The 22,994-nt window shown below is 34.2% G+C and overlaps 3 protein-coding genes across 3 annotated transcripts in view; 2 read left to right on the top strand and 1 right to left on the bottom strand.

Annotated features, from left to right (window-relative positions):
• LOC133173695 (TP53-binding protein 1-like) overlaps positions 1 to 3,664 on the top strand; it is a 29,608-nt gene extending 25,944 nt beyond the window's left edge. Inside the window, exons 28-32 of the mRNA XM_061308697.1 lie at positions 181 to 272; positions 739 to 864; positions 1,051 to 1,124; positions 1,347 to 1,483; positions 1,678 to 3,664. Of these exons, the coding sequence (XP_061164681.1) occupies positions 181 to 272; positions 739 to 864; positions 1,051 to 1,124; positions 1,347 to 1,483; positions 1,678 to 1,853 (605 nt within the window). The 3' untranslated portion in view covers positions 1,854 to 3,664. The remainder of the gene's footprint in view (positions 1 to 180; positions 273 to 738; positions 865 to 1,050; positions 1,125 to 1,346; positions 1,484 to 1,677) is intronic.
• A 1,993-nt stretch (positions 3,665 to 5,657) lies between these two features.
• LOC133173706 (poly(A) RNA polymerase GLD2-like) lies at positions 5,658 to 11,663 on the bottom strand. Its single transcript, XM_061308724.1, has 13 exons — positions 11,575 to 11,663; positions 10,906 to 11,275; positions 10,262 to 10,388; positions 9,842 to 9,956; positions 9,509 to 9,600; positions 9,116 to 9,179; positions 8,568 to 8,634; positions 8,206 to 8,282; positions 7,505 to 7,633; positions 7,289 to 7,335; positions 7,004 to 7,134; positions 6,462 to 6,568; positions 5,658 to 6,362 (listed from the first exon to the last, which is right to left on the bottom strand). The coding sequence occupies exons 2-13, from the start codon at positions 11,184 to 11,186 to the stop codon at positions 6,223 to 6,225; spliced, it is 1,377 nt and encodes a 458-aa protein (XP_061164708.1). The 5' UTR covers positions 11,187 to 11,275; positions 11,575 to 11,663; the 3' UTR covers positions 5,658 to 6,222.
• A 46-nt stretch (positions 11,664 to 11,709) lies between these two features.
• On the top strand, positions 11,710 to 22,463 carry LOC133173700 (regulator of nonsense transcripts 1-like). Its single transcript, XM_061308709.1, has 24 exons — positions 11,710 to 12,040; positions 12,399 to 12,538; positions 12,987 to 13,076; positions 13,274 to 13,483; positions 13,739 to 13,951; positions 15,838 to 16,010; positions 16,222 to 16,320; positions 16,449 to 16,557; positions 16,664 to 16,871; positions 16,971 to 17,117; positions 17,231 to 17,319; positions 17,406 to 17,520; positions 17,677 to 17,820; positions 17,971 to 18,184; positions 18,569 to 18,686; positions 18,824 to 18,980; positions 19,107 to 19,249; positions 19,488 to 19,530; positions 19,633 to 19,764; positions 19,972 to 20,044; positions 20,193 to 20,351; positions 20,464 to 20,597; positions 20,867 to 20,983; positions 21,167 to 22,463. Exons 1-24 carry the CDS (start codon positions 11,861 to 11,863, stop codon positions 21,284 to 21,286), a joined length of 3,327 nt encoding a protein of 1,108 aa, XP_061164693.1. The 5' UTR covers positions 11,710 to 11,860; the 3' UTR covers positions 21,287 to 22,463.
• The last annotated feature ends 531 nt before the right edge of the window (positions 22,464 to 22,994 follow it).

Consider the following 22,994-nt stretch of genomic DNA (forward strand, 5'->3'; position numbering starts at 1 on the left):
TTTATATTTTTGCCGAAACAGCTTGTTCTCTTGCTGCTTTCATGCCATAAACCCTTGCTTCAAGTTTAGTAGTTTTAAGTTTACTTCCTGATGGTGGGAATGAATTGAGCAAAAATAACCCAGAAGGTAGCATACAGAATATGAAATTGTGAATTGAACAAACCACTGAACATTTTACAGATGATGATGAGGCTCCTTTTGATAAACAAGACATCACAAGGAGGATCGTAGCTGGGGGAGGAAGGGTCCTCGACAAGTTTGACGAGGCTGAGGTACGAGGTCTTAGATTTGATTAATCTTGTTTACAGAGTTTTCATGTTTTATTTAAGTTTGCTTCAATTGGATAAGAAGAAAATTGAATATACATGTACATAATGGTAAGCCCAAGAGTATATATAGAATTTATTTTTTCATCTGACTTTTTGTGAATAAATGTAATTTACAGCATAGAGTTAAATCTATTGTTATATATGTGTAGGTGTACGTATCTCGAATACTGATACATGTATATCCAGTACATCATTTTGTTTGGTTTTTGGACATAATTCTATGCACAAAAAACAGTAGGTATTACTTTTTTTTTTTTTTTTACAAAAAAACAAACTGTTAATCTATGAAGAAGAAAATGATGGTAATGCATATACATGTATTTTTTGTATTGGATAATTTTGATTTCATAAAAAATATAGATTGGCCACTTGTAATAATTGAAAGAAAACAACTTGTAATTGTTGACAGATTGCCAGTGCCAAGCAGTGTTTTCTGATCTCTAATTCCTACCAGAGGACCATTAAATACTTCCAGTGTTTGGCAGCAGCCATTCCATGTGTATCTCACCTTTGGATAAGGGATTCATCTTCTGAGGTTAGTCAATTTGTGGGGAACAAAATTATTTGCTTGAGAATTGGTCTCAATCTTAAGGGAAACTGGAAATTTTAAGCCTTCTGCGAAAATATTTAGGTTTCACTACATGTATACAAGCATTGACTGATATATTTTGATTTTTACTGATACTCCCTTTGAAAGAGAATTTTAAATTATTATAATTAGGGAATGTTGTTGGATTACAAAGCTTACAAACTGCAAGCTGGAGTCAGTATAGAAAAGAGGAAGCTAATGGAATGGTGGGTATCATTTATCATTTATTTACTTCACTTTTACTAGTTTTTTTGTATTGGGGTTTTTTGTTTTTTGTTTTTTGGTTTTTTTTTTCCCCATGTGCAGCTACAAAGTAAAATGGAGAGTGACAGATGTATGTTTATAAGATGTAATGAAGTACATGGGTGATTCTAAAAATGCCAGCCCACAAATCACAAATCATCCCATTTGTTCTTGATTACATTCAGGTCTAACAGGAAAGGTGATCTAAAGGGCTTATCTGTGTTTGTGTCCTCATCCCACAAGAAATTCTTGGAGGAGTGGTCCTTTACACTGAGGTTAGCTGGATGTCAGGTACTGGACAAGCTGCCATCAGTAAATTCTGGTAAGAACAAGGTCATCAATGGTGGAATTTTCATACCTACATGTATATACATTTTGAAGCTATTTTTACTTAACATACTGTTCATTTTGAAAACCTGTTTTATTTAAGAGAGATTCAAGGACCTCAGAGATGCATTTCTCTTGTAATAAATTAGTGAAATGTCCTTCTGTAATTGTTTGTTGATTTTTTTTTAGGTACTCCTGTAAATGTGATAGTGACTGATCTCACCTGTCCTAAATCTGTGTTACGTTACAGCAAAAAGTACGCAATCCCATTGGTGGCCTCAGAGTGGGTCATTCAGTGCTTAATCAACGGTAGAAGACTGAGTTATACAGGGCACCCTAGATACAGTTATGACTTTAAAGTGTGACGAAATCAGATGGTTTTATGTTGGATTCTGATTCATATTATATATAACTGCTCCTTATAACTCCTGGATCCACCACATTTTCCACTCATCAGGAAGATACTCCTTATCCAATAGATGTATCTCATAGTCTTGATCAACTCATAGCATCGAGGATTAGGTAGTATGCAGCTAGTTAATAATGACCGTTAGATGATAAATACTCTCTGATGTGTTAGCCATTAATTAAATAGACAGCGAACTGAATGGGGAAAAGCTGTATGTTCATATGTATACATGGATATGTTGTATATTTCATTTTCATGTGCATTTTATATTTTTCAGTTTTATCATTTGTTGCTCCAATCTATATGTACTTTTAGTATTTCCCATCTTCTGCTCTTAGTAGTATTTTTAATTTTTTTGTAAACACAGACAAATGCTGTGTTATGTATAACTGCTCATAAAAGAATACAAGCTTTTTTATACATGCATATGAATTCTCATAGTTTTTAGCTCTACTGGTCAGAGACCAGAAGAGCTTATGCGATAGTAAGGTGTCCGTTGTCCGTCCGTCTATCTAGCTGTCTGTCTGTCTGTAAACAGTTTTTCAAAACACTACTCCTCCTACAGTTTTGGTCTGATTTCAATATAACTTGGCACACGAGTAGACTACACTAAGATACATAATTTAGTGCATCAGTTTTTGATTTCGATGAACGATGTTGCCATGGTTACTAAAAATAGTGAGTTCTGTGAAATTCTTTTAAAACGCTACTCCTCCTACAGTTTTGGTCTGATTTCAATATAACTTGGCACACAAGTAGACTACACTAAGATACATAATTTACTGCATCGGATTTTGATTTCAATGAACTGTGTTGCCATGGTTACTAAAAATAGAAATTTCTGTGAAGTTCCTTTAAAACGTTACTCCTCCTAAAGTTTTGGTTGATTTCAATCTAATTTGGCACACAAGTAGACTACACTACAATACATAATATGTGTTTCGGTTTTTGATTTCAATGAATGCTATTGTCATGGTTACTAAAAATAGAAATTTCTGTGAAATACTTTCAAAACTCTACTCCTCCTACAGTTTTCGTTCGATTTTAATATAACTTGGCACAGAAGTAGACTACATTAAGATACATAATTCTATTTATTGTTGCGTGTTGCAAAGTTTCAAATCCAAGTGCTACTTTTCCTTCATTATACGTACAGACCAGTAGAGCTACAGTCTCATCAGAGACTTCTGGTTTAAATAGATTTTATGAATGCTTAGAAAATGTGTAAATGTTCATGTATGCTGAAATATACTTGTAAACTCAAAAGCATTTTTACTACTTCTCCATAACTTTCTAGTATAGTACGAGTATAAATATACAAAAACATGTTGTGTTTTTGTTAAGACTTCTTATTTGTTGGAGAAAACATAGGACTTTGAAACAGAATTTTATTGCATGAAAAATATTTTGAATTTTTATGTAAAAAAAAAATTAACTTCGAAAACTAAACAGGAAGTCAACATATTTATTTAGGATTTTTTTTTATGCATTCTCTGTATTACTTTATAGAGATGCTCACTGTTTTTATAAACCTCAGATTTTATGAAAATTGTATTTTATCAATATTTCTTTAAACATGGTTGTGAAGTTAAGAATATTTTAAGGTTTATGTAGTGACAATTTTACTTGGTCTCCTCTTCACACCAGTGTCATATCTATTCATCAAAAATTCATTTGTGTAATGTAACAATGTGTATGCTTCCTGTCATTTTGTATGTCCTCAGTGCCAAAATGAATGTTTTTCAGTGATTAAACATTATGACTGAGCTGATTTTTGTGTTGATGCTGGTCAGGTTGAGAGGGGGTTAGTAATTAGGAGTGGGCCATGTCTTATTAGACAGCAAACGCCAAAGCTGTCTCCGTTCTTACATAAGTTTTGATGAACTTTTATTTGAAGTCTAACAAGCCAATTCAAAGAATTGTGGTCCCCTGTTTTCGGTGTCTTAGTAGTTGGGATGCCATTATTTATGCCATATTGTAACTGTCTTGTTTGTATGTCCTGTCTTGTCTGTCCATCATACAAAAAAATAAATTAATGAATTGATAAAAATTATGGCAAAGATTAAAGCTTCCCAAAACTGCATCACTTCAAGAACAAGGTCATGAGGTCAAATCATAATACAATCCAAAAGATCTTGTCACAAGTCATGTACATGTGAAAAAAAACGAATGCCTTGTCTCTTCTAGAGTAGGTTATGGCCAAAGTTTATAAGAAGGTCAGACTTCTAGGTCAAGGTAATGAAGTAATATATCTTTCTGAAAGGTGTTGTCATAAGTAATGTAAAATATGAAAGCCCTATCTTCTCTCTTTCAAACATTATTACCAATGCAGAAAAAAAGACTGTAGGTTAAACTTGAAGGTCAAGGTCACAATGTCAAAAATAGAGAACATTTAGAAAAGTCTTGAAACAGGTAATGCACATGTCAAATATATGTGCCCTGTCTTCTCTCCTTAAAAAGTTAGCAGCAATGATAAAATTTTTGAAAATTAGATCAAACTTTGTCAAGGTCACATGTTCAAATATTACACATTTGTGAACATCTTGTTACAAGTAATGCAGTTGTCAAAGATAGACCCCCTATCTTCTCTCTTTCAAAAGTTATCACTAATGTTAACATTTTTGAGAATTAAGCCAAATGTCAATGTCAATCACAGGGTAAAAAATTACTGCAAATTTGGAAACATCTTGTCGCAGGTAATGCCCATGTCAAATATGAAAACCCTATCTTCTATTATTCAAAAGTTATAAGCAATATTAAACTTTTTTAAAGTAGGTCACATTTCAAGGTCACAGGGTCAAAAATCATAGTATGTTTGGAGAGATCTTGTCTCAGTCAATGTACATGTGAAATATGAAAGCCTAGTGTATGTGGGTATCTTCAAGGGGGGGGGGGGGGGATGAATTTAAAAGGAATTGATGGTTCTGCAGTGTTCTACAATCTGACAAGGTTGTTAGTATAGAACGTCAGTTTCTACTTTTGGCACCAGTAAAGAGGATGAATGAATGGTTTTTCAAACCAATTATATTCTTTCAAGACTAATGGAACCTGGTTATATATAACAGTGGTGCTTTATAACATTTGTCACATCTCTAACAGAATCATAATTGCCACGAGTTCTGATTTAATAACTATTCCTAGGTACCAGACTCACCATGGTCTCTCAAACTGTTTGCATGATTAATAAAAGCAATGAGCCTTTCACCAAAACTAAAATGACCCCAGGGTGGTCTTGTGTTCTTAGCAAATGAACATCCAGCAGGCAAACTACATGCATTTTAATGATCAGTTAGATATTCATAATCTACACCTGAACAATTTTAGGAAAACTGAAAGGTCAAACATCACTGTCCACAACACTATGAAGGACTTGTTGGTAATCTTCCAGCCTTTTGACCCTCGAATGAGGTTTTCTGGTGAGCTACCACCTCTGAAGCATATATAGGTCAAACGATGCTCTACATACATGTCCAAAACACCCAACAAAGACTTTGATCTTTTGGCTCATAACTAAATACTAGTAGGCTTGCTGTCCCTGTAGTAAGTTGAGACTGAAAGATCTGAAAGTAAGTATAAATGCAGTGTATCTATATTCCTTATATTGTGCCACTTTTCGGTGCTTAGACAGTTGCTAATGTCACAGTACATGTATGCACAGTACATGTATTTGCAGTATATATAGAGTATACAATGTACACACATGTATAATATCCTTACTTCTTGAGTAATTCAAAATAGATTTATTGAAGAAGAAATTGCAAAGTATATAGAAAATTTATTTACAATGAACAGTTGTATCAATACTTTCTTACATACTGTACAAACTTTCAAACATGATAATCAGTCAATCCTCAAGAAAAATGAATGAAGAATCACCATTATTTTTAATTCACAAATCACAAATTAGAAAAAAAAAAGTCTGAGCTGCCTTTCTCTGTAACAAAATTTTGCAGTGCTGAATATTTACACTGCATATTTAAAGGTAAATGTACATGTATGTGATACATGATTTCCTGAATACATGTACACTGCATGTCATGAATGATACAGTTCTATCACTCTACATGTCAGGGTAATTTAACACTTGATTCACCCTTTTTTAGTCATTGCACTATACACTGTACATGTTTATTTAGCACCATCTAAATTTCTGTAGTTTCATACTTCAGTATATCTCCGATTTGTTACGTATACAGATCAACTCTCCTATCAGCATCGTGGACAATGCCTTATAAGCATACCAGACAATGTCATACAATTCACATTCACACTACCATGATGCTTCCAACAATGGTCCCAAACCATAGGTCCTCAGCACTAATCCTTTAAAATGGCTGTGAGAACAGACAGTTGACATCTTTCTTTTTCTGCAGTTCCTGGTAACTTGTTTTGAACACTTTTTTCACTCGGTTGAACTTATTTTTATCATGACAAGATCTTGCTGTATTGGAAAAGTCAAATGGCTCTGAAATAGCAACACCAATGAGGTATGTTTTAGATCATGTAAAATACAAACAGAACATTAAATTCTTTTCAAGTTGAAATATCTTCATTAAATACCCACCTTCAATACAAAGAGGCTGCATCTGAAAATATTCATTCTTGAATCTCATGTAGTCATCTAAGCTATACTTTGTTGCATCCCTTATCGATATACAATCCTCATCAAACCTAGAAATATTAATGAACAGTCATCATGTCCATTCATATTCATAACTATACTACATGTACAAGCATACTGGAGAAGAAAATTCACAGAATGGCTTCAGTTGTTTTGTGTATGTTTGTATACATGGAAAATGAAAGCCAGAGCAAAGGAGATATATTTCTACATGCTTGGATCTAAAGGGGGGGGGGGGGGGGGGGTGGACCCCTAGGAATTTGAGAGTTATTAAATGTACATAGCAATGCAACTAAAATAAGACCTTGGATCCCTCTAGAAATTGCGGAAATTGGTATTCGTGTTCAAAAGATTAAGAACTATGATTGATAGTCTGTGGTATCAGTGATTAATCGATTATTAGTAGATGTCGATAAGTAATAGTTATGACTTTTTGTTCATTCATCCTTAATATATATACAATGTATATAGTTACTATTACTTACCTGAATTTGTTGCTATAGTAACCCAGGAATCCAAGAAAAAGTTCCCCTACACTCTGTCCATTGTCACTCTTATAGGACACTGTATCGTCAAACTTCAGGTCTCGGATATCTAACGAATCTTTGAAGCGTTCCTGTTTTGTAAAGCTTAATGTACTATCATCTCATTTACAGTGTATAAATGCTTTTTTTTGCCACTTACAATAAAAGAACTGAATATACTGTACATATACACACAGGAAAGTTGACTAATTACTACATATTAGTAATTAACTGAGTTTATCTTACTGGATAGAGTTCCTGTAGGGACGGTAGAACTGGTGGTGAACAAGCATCTGTAATTCAATATTGGATTATAAAATAAATTACTATGTACACAAATGTCATTCCAGAATTTATTTTTTGCTGCACTGAGAGAACAGCTACATCTACAACATTTCGATTACTAAATGGTCGAGTAAAATAACAGACAATTGTAGAAATAAGTATTTATTTTTTACTTACATTGTAGATAATGGATGAGCATGAGACAGAGAGAATAACTTGATATGGTGGCTTTACTGGCATCATTGATGTCATGGAAACGAGCCCACTTCTTTATGTACAGTACTAGTGGTCTCACTCTCCAGTCAGCTACAAACAAAATTTTCAAGTGTCAAGTACTGTACATGAAGTATCAAGTTAATGTACAGTATTCAAACTTACCAATGTCAAACATTAACATTAATCATATTAACTACATTACAGAAAACCTTGAACATATAATTTACATTGGTTTGGACATAATTATAGTAAAATTTGGTTATAAAGAACTTGCTTATAAGGAAATCTTGGTTATAAGAAACATTTTACAAATCCCATAGAAGACTTTTCAGTAGATTCCTTACACAGATATAAGGAATCTCAGTCACAAGGAAGCAAAATTTGAGTTCCCAGTGACAGTTTCCTTTTAACTGAGTTTTACTGTACTTGTACACTTAATTATTTTTTTTCAAATTAACTTTCTTACTTCATGACCAACATGATTTTTCATGTAAATGATCCTCCCTGAAGTTTCCTGTGAACCTGATTGTATTTTTTATCAACCTGATTGTATTTTTTTTACCTGTGACCCAAGTCTCACATCTGACATGGGATTCAATGTATGTTAATCATTCAGTGCAAAGTTTTATCTTAAAATTATCATTATATTAAACATTACTTACTCATGCAGTAATACTTGAGTAAATGAGTATTACGAATTCCAACACTATTGTTGACATTTAGATCTATTTGGGCTTTGCTGAAAATGGAAATACATTTATATGTATGCTAATAAAAACTAATCTGTCATACTGTATGTGTATTAATTATGTATGTACGGTAAACATCAATGAAAATATAATTACCTTACAAGATCATTAAAGCAAAAAATTAATACTGGAAATATAATAAACTTACAAGATCATTAAGGGGTAGAACTACTGGAAATGTAATTACCTTACGAGATCATTAAAGCGTAGAATTACTAGAAATACAATTACCTTACAAGATCACTGAAGAGTAGAATTACTGGAAATATAATTACCTTACGAGATCATTAAAGCGTAGAATTGGGACTTTAGCTCTGATAACTGTGGATTCCCTCACAAAACCTGTAGTGGAAATAAAAGCAATGAGTAAATTTCTTAGCGTCAGTTGACATCATGATTCAGTAGAACACTGTTTATAGCTAACAAGCTTATAATGAATTGACGCTTACATTGTAGTGATTTTCATTCTCCTTGGCTTTAAAATATTAAGTGAATTTAATGGATATAGCAAATTTTGTTTATAATGAAGTAAAATTTTCAGTTCCTAGCACTTCCTTGTATGTGTGTTGTAGCCCTTTCTATTTCATGAAAATAGATGTAACACCCTTAATGGCTGTATTCTCTTTTTTGTATGAAAACTCGAATCTTGAATAATTGTTAGGCTTCTATTCTTTATCCTTTCAAGATTCAATTTCTAATGCCAGATGGATGTATATTGCATCTGTATGTTAGTTTAAAATTAATGCCGAACCAGTGTGATGACCTTATTTTAAAACTTAGACACATGTATGAAAAGTTACTTTATGGAACATTCTTCACTTACTGCATTTATATAGGGCTTTCTGGATAAGATAGAGAATTTCTGGAGCTTCTCTTTTCTGGTCAATCTGTAATGAAACTCTTGTACTTTGATAATACAAAAACAGGTACAGGAAGGCTATACCAATGGTATATCTCTGACTGTGGGGGTGTGGGCAAGCTCTTCACAAATCTTATTTTCAGAAGTCAATAAATCTATGAAATCTAAGACTACATTGATGAGAAAAATTGCATGCTTTTATTGGTAAAGAGTACTTTTATTACATTAATTTTCATTCAGAGGTTTTAATGAGTACACTTCTCTGTGCAAGATTTGTTCTATTAACAAGTCTACCCAAACAGAACATGTATATTAATGGGAATAAAGTTGTTTTTATTGAGCAATCCCTATACTAACTCCATCTTCTGTGATCATCAGACACATGTCCATATCACTCTTCATGGTCCCAAAGCCACTCATAGAGGACCCAACTATGTACAATCCACAGTCTAAATAAAATAATCAACTCTTACAGATAGGATGCATCAATTTGATAAACAGCAAATTATATTAAGATGCAAATTTAAAATATAATGAAATTAAAATGTACATCAAATGATGCATCAAAAATGTATACATTTCTTGGAAATGTCAATAGTATAATTACTTGTACATGAAGTAACTCACTTTTATTATCACTTGCCACATTACCTATCATTTAATTCAATGTACATCTCCATGGAAACTTACTTGGCATAGAAGCTTGAAATATTTTGAAGAGTACATCTCTAAGTTGAAGTTTCTGCTTGTATGCTTTGTCTGTCTGGTGATTCTCTAAGAAGTATCGGATGATTGCCTCAGTAATCTGGAATATATCACAAGGCAGTTGAAATTTTTACAACTTTGTTACACTCTCACATACAGTAGTAGGAGAAATTATAAATGGGAACAAGCTGTATCCATTTTATGTTCATTTATGCTTAATTTAAAACTGTGCAAATGCAGAAGAGGTTTATACTGAACTTTTTGCAAGAATTGCAAGTACTTAAAAAATTATTTGAAGATAAAATTAAAATAGTTTACAGAATAAACAATCATAATTTGTCAAAGCTTGTTTTTTACATTGTGTATCTATGCTTATTAGACATTTGTCTCTGTTTTTTTACTTACATTGTGTATGGGACTGTATCCTGGTGGAGGGACAGGCACATCTTTAATTACAGAACAGGATTCAACTGGGAGATCACTCCTGGATTTCTTGCTGTTAGAAGAACTTGGAACAGATTCTGCAGGTCTCCTAGAAATTAAGTTATAAATAAAAAAAAATAAAACAATAATGCTGCAATACATAATTATAAGAAATAAAATTAAAACAGGGATAATTGACAAAAAAATCTCAAAATGGAGTTGTAAAATTCTGCATCATGACATTTAAAAATGAAGGATATAAAGAAAATCAAAAAGTCAAAAATAAGAAAAAACAAAAAATTTTCCAAACTGCTATATATAGCCTCAGCAGGATTTCATTTTTTTAACACAGACTATTACACATTACCATAGGACTCTCAATGGCAACAGACAAATCATGATCAGATGCAATCCTACCACTTCAAATGACAGCTGTAAAATCACATCACACTTATGTTATTTATTTTTTTTTTTATCAAATTTAATCCACATGTATGTAACATCTAAAAATATTTATTATCATATTTTATTCACATGCTTTGTGACACTGTATATCACAATAAATCTAACTGATCTAATTGTATACATGAAAATTTTTCATAGGTTAAAATATATCACTATCTTACTTGCGGTTTTGATGACTAGTGCTGGGATGTTTGTGGAGTTGTGATAGAATATCTTGTCTGATTGTTTCTCTATAATCAACAGGTGGATTAGAAACATCAATTTGAAGATTCTGCCATCCGTTGTCAAAGTTGAGAAAAGGTGGATGCCGAAAACGATGCTGGGCAGGAACAAAGGTGTACTGCTGCTGAACAACCCGTGAGAAGCGAAATGCTGGATTAAATTGTGGAAAAAATGAATTAGGATTCCCTGGAGGTCCAGGATAGTGAACTCTCCTATTCATTATCAACAGTTCAAAGCTATGGTTAGGTCAGTACGCAAACAAGATCTTTAACATCATATGGTTGCTCTCTCAATGATGTACAGAATCCCCTGAAAGAATATGATAAAAATTAAATTTAGCCATTCATTTCTTTATGTTTTCATCTCTAAATAGACTAATCTGAAAAAGCTAGCGTTTCAATATTTCTTTTTACTTTTATAAAATCTAAACTCTATTTTTTCCCCATGGTCATTGTGCAAACATATTCCAACAATAGGTCAGCTTTGATAAATACTGAATATCATGATTATGAAAACTGTGTTCATAAAAAAGTCCATGACAAAATTATATGCTGAACATCTTCACCTAAATATCTGCAATACTTTTTTTTAACGTATTATTCTCTTACATTCCACAACAAGAGGAAAATTAACCCTGTTAGTCTACCAGTGATCACTTCTCAAGTCACTGATGAGAAAAACGTGTTAAAATGTTGTGTACTGAGTACACATGCGTCAGAGGATATTGTGTTCTGTGTGACGTAGGCAACGAAGAACGAAATGGCGTGAACGGTGTACGAAGAAATTCTACTTTCAGTTGTAAACATTTTCAATTCGACCGTTGCGTCGGAAATTATTTGAAAACACTAGGATTAGGTTTATTTGGTACTAGTGTCAAGGAATCGCTATGTCACTATGAGTGTGGACGCGTATGTCCCAAATACCCAATCCTTGACTTTCCTCGAAACTGAAGAGGACCTCATTGGGGCCGACACTCAAGGAACTGACTATGACTACACGGATTTCACTCTACCATCCCAGACTCAGTCACAGACCCAAGCTTCACAACTAGAACATGGACAAAGTCAAAGCCAGGTACGTGGATTCTGAGGAAGTTTTTCCAGATGGTAATGGCGTAATGGAGTCGCCATGTGACATGTGGCCACATGCATCTGTGCACATATCGATGCTTCTTCTAAATATTTATTTCATTTTTGTTTTGATTTAGAGATTAAATTAAATGTTAATGTAATTTACTTTTGATTGTAAAACTTTGTTCCTTGGAAAGGGAAGGATTTTGGAAAAACTATTTTTAGGTTCAAAATCACTGGTAGGCCTAGTAATTGTATAACTTTCATCTTTGCCAGTTATGAATCTGTAGTCAAACAAAAATGAAACAAGAGAATACTAATGGTTTTTAAAAAGTGGATTATGCGTAATGTGTACTTTGCAGGTCAATGGTCCAGAGACTCCAGTGCAAAATGGCCTGGATAAAGGAGTTACATCAATCACCCAGGGGGTGGGGGAACTCAATTTTGAGGAAGAGGAGGAAGAACAGTTTATGATGAAAGATCTGCCCAAGCATGCATGCTCGTAAGATTTGTAAAAATTCTGTTCTTTTATGAAATATATTTATATGACAAAATGAAATTAATTTTAGAACATCACAAAATTATCATGAAATTGCTTTGAATTGAAACTAATGATGGAACTATCAGGGTTGTCCATAAGACCCGGGGACTGGGGATTTCCCCACCTATAATGATTAACTACCCTGGTCATTCTGAATTTTCCCCTCAACTCCCTTTTAGGGGAGGAACCCTTGATCCTTTACTACTTTCTTAACATCCCCTGCTTTTTTTTTAATTGTTAGGGACAGCCCTGAATTAAGGTACTACAAATGTTTGGTTTTGACTGTTTTAAGTTGCTTATAATAAAAGAAATATGCATATATGTTAACATGATGTATATAAAAACAGAATTTGGATTTTAGCATTTGTACAGTTCAAATTTGTAACACACTCATTATTTTTTGATGCAGTTACTGTGGAATTCATGACCCTGCATCTGTGGTGTTCTGTAACAGCACAAAGAAGTGGTTCTGCAATGGCAGAGGGAATACTTCTGGAAGGTAGAAATATCATTTGATTTGTTTTTTTGTCAGTCTTTAAACTGTTTTAAAAGGAAAATAAAATACAAATCTACGTACTAGGTCAATGAAATCTTGTTAGCATTTTTCCAGGAGTAAATATTACTACATGTACTATGTCTCCTTTAAATTATATTGTGATTTAGACTTTGGTTTATTTTTGTCTTCTTTTCTTGCAGTCACATCATCAATCATCTTGTGAGAGCCAAGGCTAAGGAAGTGACACTGCACAAAGATGGCCCCCTGGGAGAGACCGTGCTGGAGTGTTACAACTGTGGCTGTCGGAATGTTTTCCTGCTGGGCTTTATCCCTGCCAAGGCCGACTCCGTGGTTGTACTGTTGTGTCGTCAGCCATGTGCCACCCTTACCAACCTGAAGGATATGAATTGGTGAGCAGTTTTACATAGATTTTAATTACACTCATTTTGAGTGGATGTATTTGAAAGCTTTTTTCACACAAAAATTGTAGCTTCATTTATTATACATGTGCACTTATTAGTGTGAATGATTTTGATCAGTGATTTTGTAAAAACTTCAAAAGGGCACATAATCTTTTTCAGCATCTTGAATCTTGCACTATTTTACTAAATATTTACGAACATGATGAATTCAAGAAATAATTAAAATTCCTTTCTCTTATCTAGGGACCCAAGTCAGTGGCAGCCATTGATCCAGGACAGACAGTTTCTATCTTGGCTGGTCAAGGTGCCATCTGACCAGGAGCAGATGAGGAGCCGTCAGATCTCAGCTCAGCAGATCAATAAGCTAGAGGAACTATGGAAGGACAACCCTGAAGCTACACTGGAGGATCTAGAAAAACCAGGGGTGGATGAAGAACCTACCCAGGTGTTGCTAAGGTAAGAACAAAGAAAATTTATATGTTGTGGAAATTTTAATTCTTTTATTCAGTCATTATTATCAAGTTAAACTGGAACACTTTAATCACAAATTAAATTATATAAATTTATGCTGTACTTGATAACAAGGGGGTTTGTCAATAATTATCATCATCTCTTAACATAATCTTGATAAAGTATTTTAGGATATTAAGATCAGAAGTGTAGAGTCTGGATTTTTGCAATAACTGTAATGCAATGGTTCTATGAACTCATAAAGGTTGTATTACATATATTTGAATATATTAGTATATTTGAATTGAAAAATACATTTGTATATAGTTTTAGTTTTAAAATGGAGGGGTCTTGCTCTATAGAAGATGGCTTACACACTTTCTTGTCACTGTGTATCTTAAATACCTGACACCTGTTTGTTGACAGAACTTATAAAGTTTAACATACTGTGCAAAAAAAAAGAAATCTTTATCAGAAAATGTGACATAAATTATGGGAATTTATTGGTAACCTAATGGCTGCTTTATAATTAAAAAGATGTAGAAGCTAATGGAATAATATTTTTGACCTTACTTCAAGGTCGTATGGAAAAGTGTGTTAAAGATTTGTATATGAATTTGTTTCTGACTTAAGTGAAAAAAGTTATATAAGGTCAAGGCAGTTATTTTATGTTCTGGTTTTTTGGTCGTTTGGTTTTTCTTTGGGGATGTCCATTGGGTGGTCTGAAAATAAAAATAATTTCAAATTCTGGTTATATAAAGACAAGTAAGTATGCCAAGAGATTCTGACAAGAACAGTACTAAATGTATTAGTGCTGCGAAGGAACACTTTTGTCTTTTTAATAGTATTGTTTGTTGTTTAACGTACCTTTTGAGAATTTTTCACTCATATGGAGATGCCACCACTTGCCAGTAGAGGGCTGCAAATTTAGACCTATACTCGGTCTTAGTATTGTTGAAATGGGTATATATTGTATAAGAATATTATTTTGAACTTTAGACTGCACAATCCATTCCACTGCAGTTCACACATTGATTACATACAGTGTATGTATACAAGTATTCATCTAGGATGTTTTATGACTAGGCATGATCAATAATTCTCGGGAAATCGGAAGTACTGTCCTTTTTCCTTAAATCTCTATGTACTAACAGGATGGAACTTGTGGGATCAAGATCAAACATTGCAATAAATTATCATATCCTGATAAAGTATTGGAATTTCTCAGCTCTTAATGTGTGTATGAGCTTATTTATATGCTATGTGATTGAAGGCAATGTAATATAATCATTATGCTAGAATTTATTAATTCCCTTGCCTAGTTTGTAGCTTTTGAGACCATTTGCATGAGAAATATTCTTGATGACTTGAAATTTAGATATAAGAAATAAATTTTCAGGGGTCTTTGGTTTATAGTGATACACACACTAATGATATATTGTATTAGTCCCGATAAATGCCCATAGCATTGGAAAATTGATTTGATTACCCACTAACCCAATAAATGTTTAAAAATGATACCTTATCGGTCATATTTACATGTACATTAGTGACTGAGTTATATATATAAGAAATATTTGGGTATTATATTTTTAAACCCACAAAATGATTTTTTTAACGTCAGTGGTAAAAATTCAAGGCATTGAAAGCAGTCAAAACTTTATGATGTCACTGAGAAATTGTGTCGACCATTTGTGACACTGCAATAAATTTGTGGTCATGTGACAAGACTGTCTTTATACAGAGATATATGCACTTCATTCAAATAGTGTCAAATAAGGGAAAACATTTTCAAATGTGATTATTCCTTATAAACATTTTACAAAAGAGTCTGGCTACATGTACATGTACTAATTATTAAGATCAACTGAAATGTGATTTTAATTTTTCAGATATGATGATGCGTACCAGTACCAGAACATCTTTGGACCACTGGTGAAGTTGGAGGCTGACTATGACAAGAAGCTGAAGGAATCGCAGACTCAGGATAACATTGTAGTACGCTGGGATGTTGGTCTAAACAAGAAGAGGATTGCTTACTTCCATCTGCCAAAGGCAAACGATGGTAAAGAAAAGAGCTTGTCCCATGTTGATAAATTATGTAATTTAATTCTTCTTGAAAGTAAACCATTCTGCTTTGAATGTTGAAAAAAGTAAACACGAGAACAGTTACATAAGGATACTGATAAGAATGAATTCCTTTATAAGTTAAGTAAATATATCAGAGATAAGTATGTCTCGTTTAATTATTATGACTTCATTTATCATTATTACAGAAATGAAATTGATGCATGGTGATGAGTTGAGGCTTCGATACCAGGGAGAGTTACACAAACCCTGGTCAGGTGTGGGCCATGTCATCAAGATTCCTGACAGTATCCTTACTTAAAACTGTATGGTATTTGTTAGGCTGGAATTTAATAAAGTTACAAGTTACTTTTGATATCAGTAATGTACCCATAAAAGTAAAGATATGTTGCATTAGTTTCCTGACCTGTACTAGACCATAGTGATGAAGTTGCCATTGAATTGAAGAGCAATGCAGGGGTTCCTACTGAATGCACTCATAACTTTGTGGTGGACTTTGTTTGGAAGTCTACTTCTTTTGACAGGTATGAAAATAAAAAAAAAATAATAATACAAACACTTTTCTCAAGTTCTGCTGAAGACATTTTGGTAACAGATTTGCCATGTTGATCAATGTTTACTTTTATACAGGATGCAGGCAGCTTTGAAGACCTTTGCTGTAGATGAGACCTCAGTCTGGGGCTACATTTATCACAAGCTTCTGGGACACGAGGTAGAGGATGTTGTTATAAAGTGTCAGCTACCCAAGAGATTCAGTGTCCCAAACCTGCCAGAACTGAACCACTCCCAGGTGTATGCTGTCAAGACTGTTCTTCAGCGACCCTTAAGTCTGATCCAGGTATAAATTCATATCATATGGACCTTTTAAAACCATAGTAATTGTTAGTTGGAGGATTCCTAAATGGTCAGTTATTGAATATCTGTTTTGCTTTGAAAGGGTCCCCCAGGAACTGGTAAGACCGTGACCTCAGCCACAATAGTGTACCACCTGGCCAAACAGAACAATGGACAAGTATTGGTGTGTGCTCCCTCCAACATTGCTGTGGACCAACTGACCGAAAAGATACACAAAACTGGATTGAAGGTTGGTTTAATAAAATGTAGACAAGACTTGTTATTTTTATACATTGAATAAAAAATGTACAAAATTTGGAAGTGCTTTGAATTTTGGGATATCTTTTCTTTTGTGTTTTCCAGGTGGTGCGATTGTGTGCCAAGAGCAGAGAGGCAATTGATTCACCTGTGTCTTTTTTGGCTCTCCACAACCAGATCAGAAACATGGAAAGGTAGGCTGAGTAGTGATTGTTAGTAAAACAATCAGTCCAAGAATACTAATATTGTGTACCAACATTTATTGATGTATTTATTTCAGTGTCCCTGAGTTACAAAAACTGCAGCAGTTGAAGGATGAGACTGGAGAGTTGTCCTCCACTGATGAGAAAAGATACAGGTCTCTGAAGAAGCAGTGTGAAAAGGAACTGTTACAGGTATTGATGTACAGAGGTTTTGTAGGTTAACATTACATGAGTGTATTTTGATAGAAGATGCACATAGATTTTAAGATGCAAAGTAGAAATTGTCAGATACATTATTTGAAGTGTACAGAGTTGTCAGGTGAATTATCTGTACTCTCTCTGTTTCAGCATGCCGATGTGATTTGTTGTACCTGTGTGGGAACAGGAGATCCCAGGCTGGGAAAAATGCAGTTCAGATCAGTGCTGATTGATGAAAGCACACAAGCCACTGAACCAGAGTGCATGATTCCTGTAGTGCTAGGATGTAGACAGGTAAAATATGTAAACAAAGTATTAAATAAGTTCATGTAAATACACTTTACATGTTTAGAGCCAAGGCATTAATAAAAATGTTTCAATCTCAGTGAAAATTGATATTCGATTCAGTAAATTACTTTCACTTAAAATTGCTTCTGATTGTAGTTGATCCTGGTGGGTGACCATTGCCAGCTTGGGCCAGTGGTCATGTGTAAGAAGGCTGCTCGTGCTGGACTGTCCCAGTCTTTGTTTGAGCGGTTAGTGGTACTGGGTATCAGACCCATTCGTCTACAGGTCCAATACAGAATGCATCCCGCTCTCAGTGCTTTCCCATCTAACATCTTCTATGAAGGATCTCTACAAAATGGAGTGGCCCCAGGTAAGAGTAGAAATTGAGATATCATGATTTATCAGTTATGATGTTTTAAAATCACTGTAAACATGGTTTCAGATCTTCCTGCAAATTAACCAAATTCTTGGATTAAAGATCTTTCAGTTTAATTTATACCAAGTGAAAGCAGACCTTTAAAAAGAGTCACTTTCTGAGAATGTGAAATTCTTAGCCTTTCTGAATTGTGTTCTTGTTATCAGATTTTAGATTTTTACAATATAAAATAAAACCAACTATGGATTTGAAGACTTTTTAATTGTAAACTATTTGAATACAGAGTCTTCTCCTTTGAACTACAGACATGTATACATTTACAGTTCTTTTGCGCATATTAAAAAGTTTTATTTTTGCATGTATGATTATTTTTTGCAGGTGACCGCACAAGGAAAGGACTTGACATTCCTTGGCCTCAAGCAGACAAACCCATGTTCTTCTACACAACATCTGGGCAAGAGGAAATTTCAAGTTCTGGAACTTCGTATTTGAACAGGTATACATATTTCCTTTTATAAATCTAATTTTTGTTGGCTGTAAATTACACTCATCTACTCATTACAACTTACAGTATTTTGTCAATTTTTTTGTTATTTTTTCATGAAAATTTCTTAAGCTTGTTACTGTTTTTAGGACTGAGGCTGCAAATGTAGAGAAGATTGGTACAAGGTTTTTGAGGTCCAATGTAAAGCCAGAACAAATAGGCATCATCACTCCATATGAAGGACAGAGGGCTTACATTGTACAATACATGCAGTACAGTGGATCTCTGAACAAGAAATTGTATCAGGTAAATTTCAGATGTAAATATTCTGTAGAAATCCCTACACAGTCCTAAAAAATCCCTCAATGTCTTTAGAAAAAGGGGGAGAAAAACTTTGAATGTTTTACTGATAATAGTAATTTTATATAACAGGAAATAGAGGTTGCTAGTGTAGATGCTTTCCAAGGAAGAGAGAAAGATTTTATCATTCTGTCTTGTGTGCGTTCCAATGAACATCAAGGAATTGGTTTTCTCAATGATCCGAGACGTCTCAATGTGGCTCTCACTAGAGCAAGGTACAAGGATTACAAAATTAGAAGAAATTTGTATAAATGCTGTTGTAAGATCACTGTCCAAAGGTGTAGTGCAGATTGTGTTTGTAGGGACAAAAACTTAGATTTATAATTAGTGTTATTTCTTTAATATGAGGATATTGAGAATATTAAGTTAACTAATAAAGACATTAATGTTTTTTTTTTCACATTGTATATGAACCTGTTTATAAAATATTAACTTTTTATGTTTCTTTAACAGATATGGTATAATAATTGTTGGAAATCCAAAGGTTTTGTCAAAGGTAACAAAATTATACAAGATAAGCTTATAAGATCGTGTACAATGAGAAGAATCCAGCACCTTGAGTTTTCTGATGTCTTAATCAACATTGTTTTGGTTTCAGCAACCCCTTTGGAATCACTTGCTAACTTACTACAAGGAACAGAAGTGCTTGGTGGAGGGGCCTCTGAATAATCTGAAAGAGAGCATGATTCAGTTTAGCAAGCCCCGCAAACTGGTCAACACTTCTAACCCAGTGAGTTGGCTCTGTATTGTCTGATAGTGCTATGAATATCTTATCACTGTCAATATGTACATTAATTTTGTGAAAAATAACAAGATATGCATATTTTTAATTTTCAAGTTGTGTAATTACAGTGTACTTGACTGTATAATACTATCATGCTTGCTTTATACATTCTCAGAAGAATTAATGTTCAATTTCACTCTCTTCTGTGTTTAGGGAGGACGATTTATGAGCAATATCATGTTTGATGCCCGAGAGGTGATGATTCCAGGAAGTGTGTATGATAGAAGTAAGATTCTTTGTTGCATACATTTGGAGAATATCAATATGAGTTTAAACTATTTTTAATGCGTACATAACATGCCATGTACATTTTCCACCAAATGGATAACATCTAGGAACTTGCATTCATGCCCAACCTTTTTATACTTCTGCAGGTCGAGGTTATAATGAGCCTGTGGTTCGCACTCACGATCAACTGAGTTACATTGGTCCAGAGAGACATTACACTGGTCCTGCCCTCAACATCCCTGTCCCTGTCAATATGTTTATGACACCCATGCCACAGCCCTTCAACGGACAACAAATGCCAATGGGTATGCTGTAACATTTTGCTGAATTTTAGAGTTTTCTTAGATGAAAAGTTTGTTTTAAAAGATCTTTCTTTTTCAAACTTTGTCATATTTTGAACATGATTTGTTGAATTAGGTAACAGAAATGCCCCTGCAGCCAGAGGATCTGGGCGTCGTCGAGGTACCAAGCCACCACGCTACAGTAACACTCAGTCCCAGCTGAGTAACTCCCAGTTCAGCCAGGGAAACAGTCAGAGCCAGGCCAGTCAGGTGAGAACTGAAGCTGGTCATATAATTGACAGAAACTAAGAAAATTATAAATATATGTACAGTATATTGTGAATTCTGAATCTTAACAAAATACAGTCATGGAAAATAACTTATATATATATGAATAAATAGTATGTGATAACCAAATACATGTATATGTACGATTAAATTGGAAAACAAGGGGATGAAAATTTCATCCAAGATGGGGATTTTCAATATTTTAAGGGGTTGATTTCTATGGAGTCACTAATAAAAAAAATGACTTTCAGGATGTATCGCAGCCATTCTCCCAGGGCCCTCTGACACAGGGCCCCATGTCGATGAGCCAGCCTTTCCAGATGAGTCAACCAGGATTGTCTGGACTCTCCCAGCCAGAACTCTCTCAGGTTTATTTTTTAAAAAATTCCATGAAAAATGAATTTGCCTTATTGGTATCTTTTGAATGATTTGTTTCTTTAACACAAGGTGTAGTCTGTTTGGTTTTCCAGGACTAGCAGATATGATATGTTTCATGATATTTTTGACCAAGTAATGTTTATTAGCTACAATGTAATCATGTTTTATTACAGGACAGTTTCTTGGCGGATGACTTCAAATCTCAAGCAGACGGCATGCTGTCCCAAGATTCCACTTACCAGGGCGACCGCATGTTTTATGCATCTCAGTTGTCACAGGGTCCATTTAATTAGGACACCGACACAGCCATCCTCTTTTATGGCGGAGTTTGTTCTTAACTGAAAATAACAATGATGCAAATTGTATTGAGAACTTGAAACTGACATGTAGCAGTGTCTAAGAATATGACGAACTGCCTGCCTTACTGCAATAAAGTCTACCTGCACTGAGTAACCAAAAACTGGCACCCCTCAATCTCTGTCAGGTGCAGGACACTCGTTCACAGCGAATGCTCCAACCACCGACGGTCCAAAAAAGGTGTGCTCACTGAAGTCTGAAGCAGATCAAATAAGCTCAGACAGGTTTAACTCAAACAAGGGTGACCGAGCAGTATGGGGCTAGGCCAGGTCTACCATCTCTACAAAGACACTGCCGGCTAGATTGTGTGTACAATGATGACGTTAGAGTTGGCATGTACCTATTATCTATAGAATGAGATGATTCTGTTACTATCAGTAGTCTGTGTGATACAGTCATGTCTCCACACTAAGACAGCCATCTCGTAAACAAAAATGATTGTCAATTTATATCTGATTCTTGTAATTGCCATCATTTGTTGCCATTTGTATCTTTATTCAGTTTCTGTGTTTTATTTCTTTTTAACCATCGACTAGTAACTTGGTTTTTAATTTGACTTTGATGGAGTGAATTAGATTAACGATACCTACGGTGATTCATGAATATTAGCACTATAAAATTGTATGTTTTGTGATTTCTTTAATTTAAAAAGGAATAATTCTTTTTTGGAAAAAAAAAAGATAATTGGTCCTATCTCAAGAGAAAATGATAGACAAGGAAGTATCTTTTAAGCTTGGTGTATCTGCATAAATTCGAATATGATTGCTGAGCTAAAAGCCTGCATCCCCTTTTGATTTTACGTGAAATTCTTTCGACTATAATCAATTACATGTGTAGGTGCTTTACATGTATAGCTTAATTGTGTGTATTGATTATTGAAGATCTGTGTCACTCTGTCTACAAATAAGGGAATTATGGTCAGGGCTATTCAGTCAGCTTGTGGTACTTGGAATGCTAACAGATTGATGGGTTTTTTTCCATACTATCTAAATTAGACTATTTAGGCAGTTTCTTGATTGGTGCAATGATGTTCTGGGTTTGCTCTAAATTCATTTTTTGATTATAAATTATTACATATTTAGTTTCTGTGTGTAATAAAACATTATTCTGCAATTGGTAGTTTTATTTTAATTGTTAAGCCTGTATACTTTTAAGATGAACAAACAATGTTAGAAACATGGGCCCCCTGTGTAGCAGCACTGAAAAGGATCCCCCTGTGTAGCAACATTGAAAAGGATAAACTTTACAATTTGTTGTAATGATGGAGAAAACTAGTCAGGGGCAACCACAATACCAAGTTCGATATAGGAGTCATCAATTCCTTAAAGGGTACCAGTATACCAAGTTTGATGTCTGTTGGCAAAGGGTTCTCAAGATATACTATATACAGGAAAATTTTCGCCCCGTTTTACTTTTGCCCTCGTTGCTAGTGGGCGAATTTAAATAAGCATAATTTCTTAAACAAAACTTTGTCTAGGCGAATTTAAAGCAGGGCATAATTGTTTGCAAGTGTTCAAGGGCGAAAATAACCCTGTATACAGATTTATTTTGATTCCATATTTTCCATTGCATCTCTCATGGCAAGAAAATATGTCCAGTCTAGCTTTGGGGTGAACCCCATATATGTAATTAATGTTGATATTG

Source organism: Saccostrea echinata, unplaced genomic scaffold (genome assembly GCF_033153115.1).
Source record: "Saccostrea echinata isolate AGI-Se365-2 ecotype Australia unplaced genomic scaffold, CSIRO_AGI_Sech_v1 ptg000002l, whole genome shotgun sequence".
NCBI classification, from domain to species: Eukaryota; Metazoa; Mollusca; class Bivalvia; order Ostreida; family Ostreidae; genus Saccostrea; species Saccostrea echinata.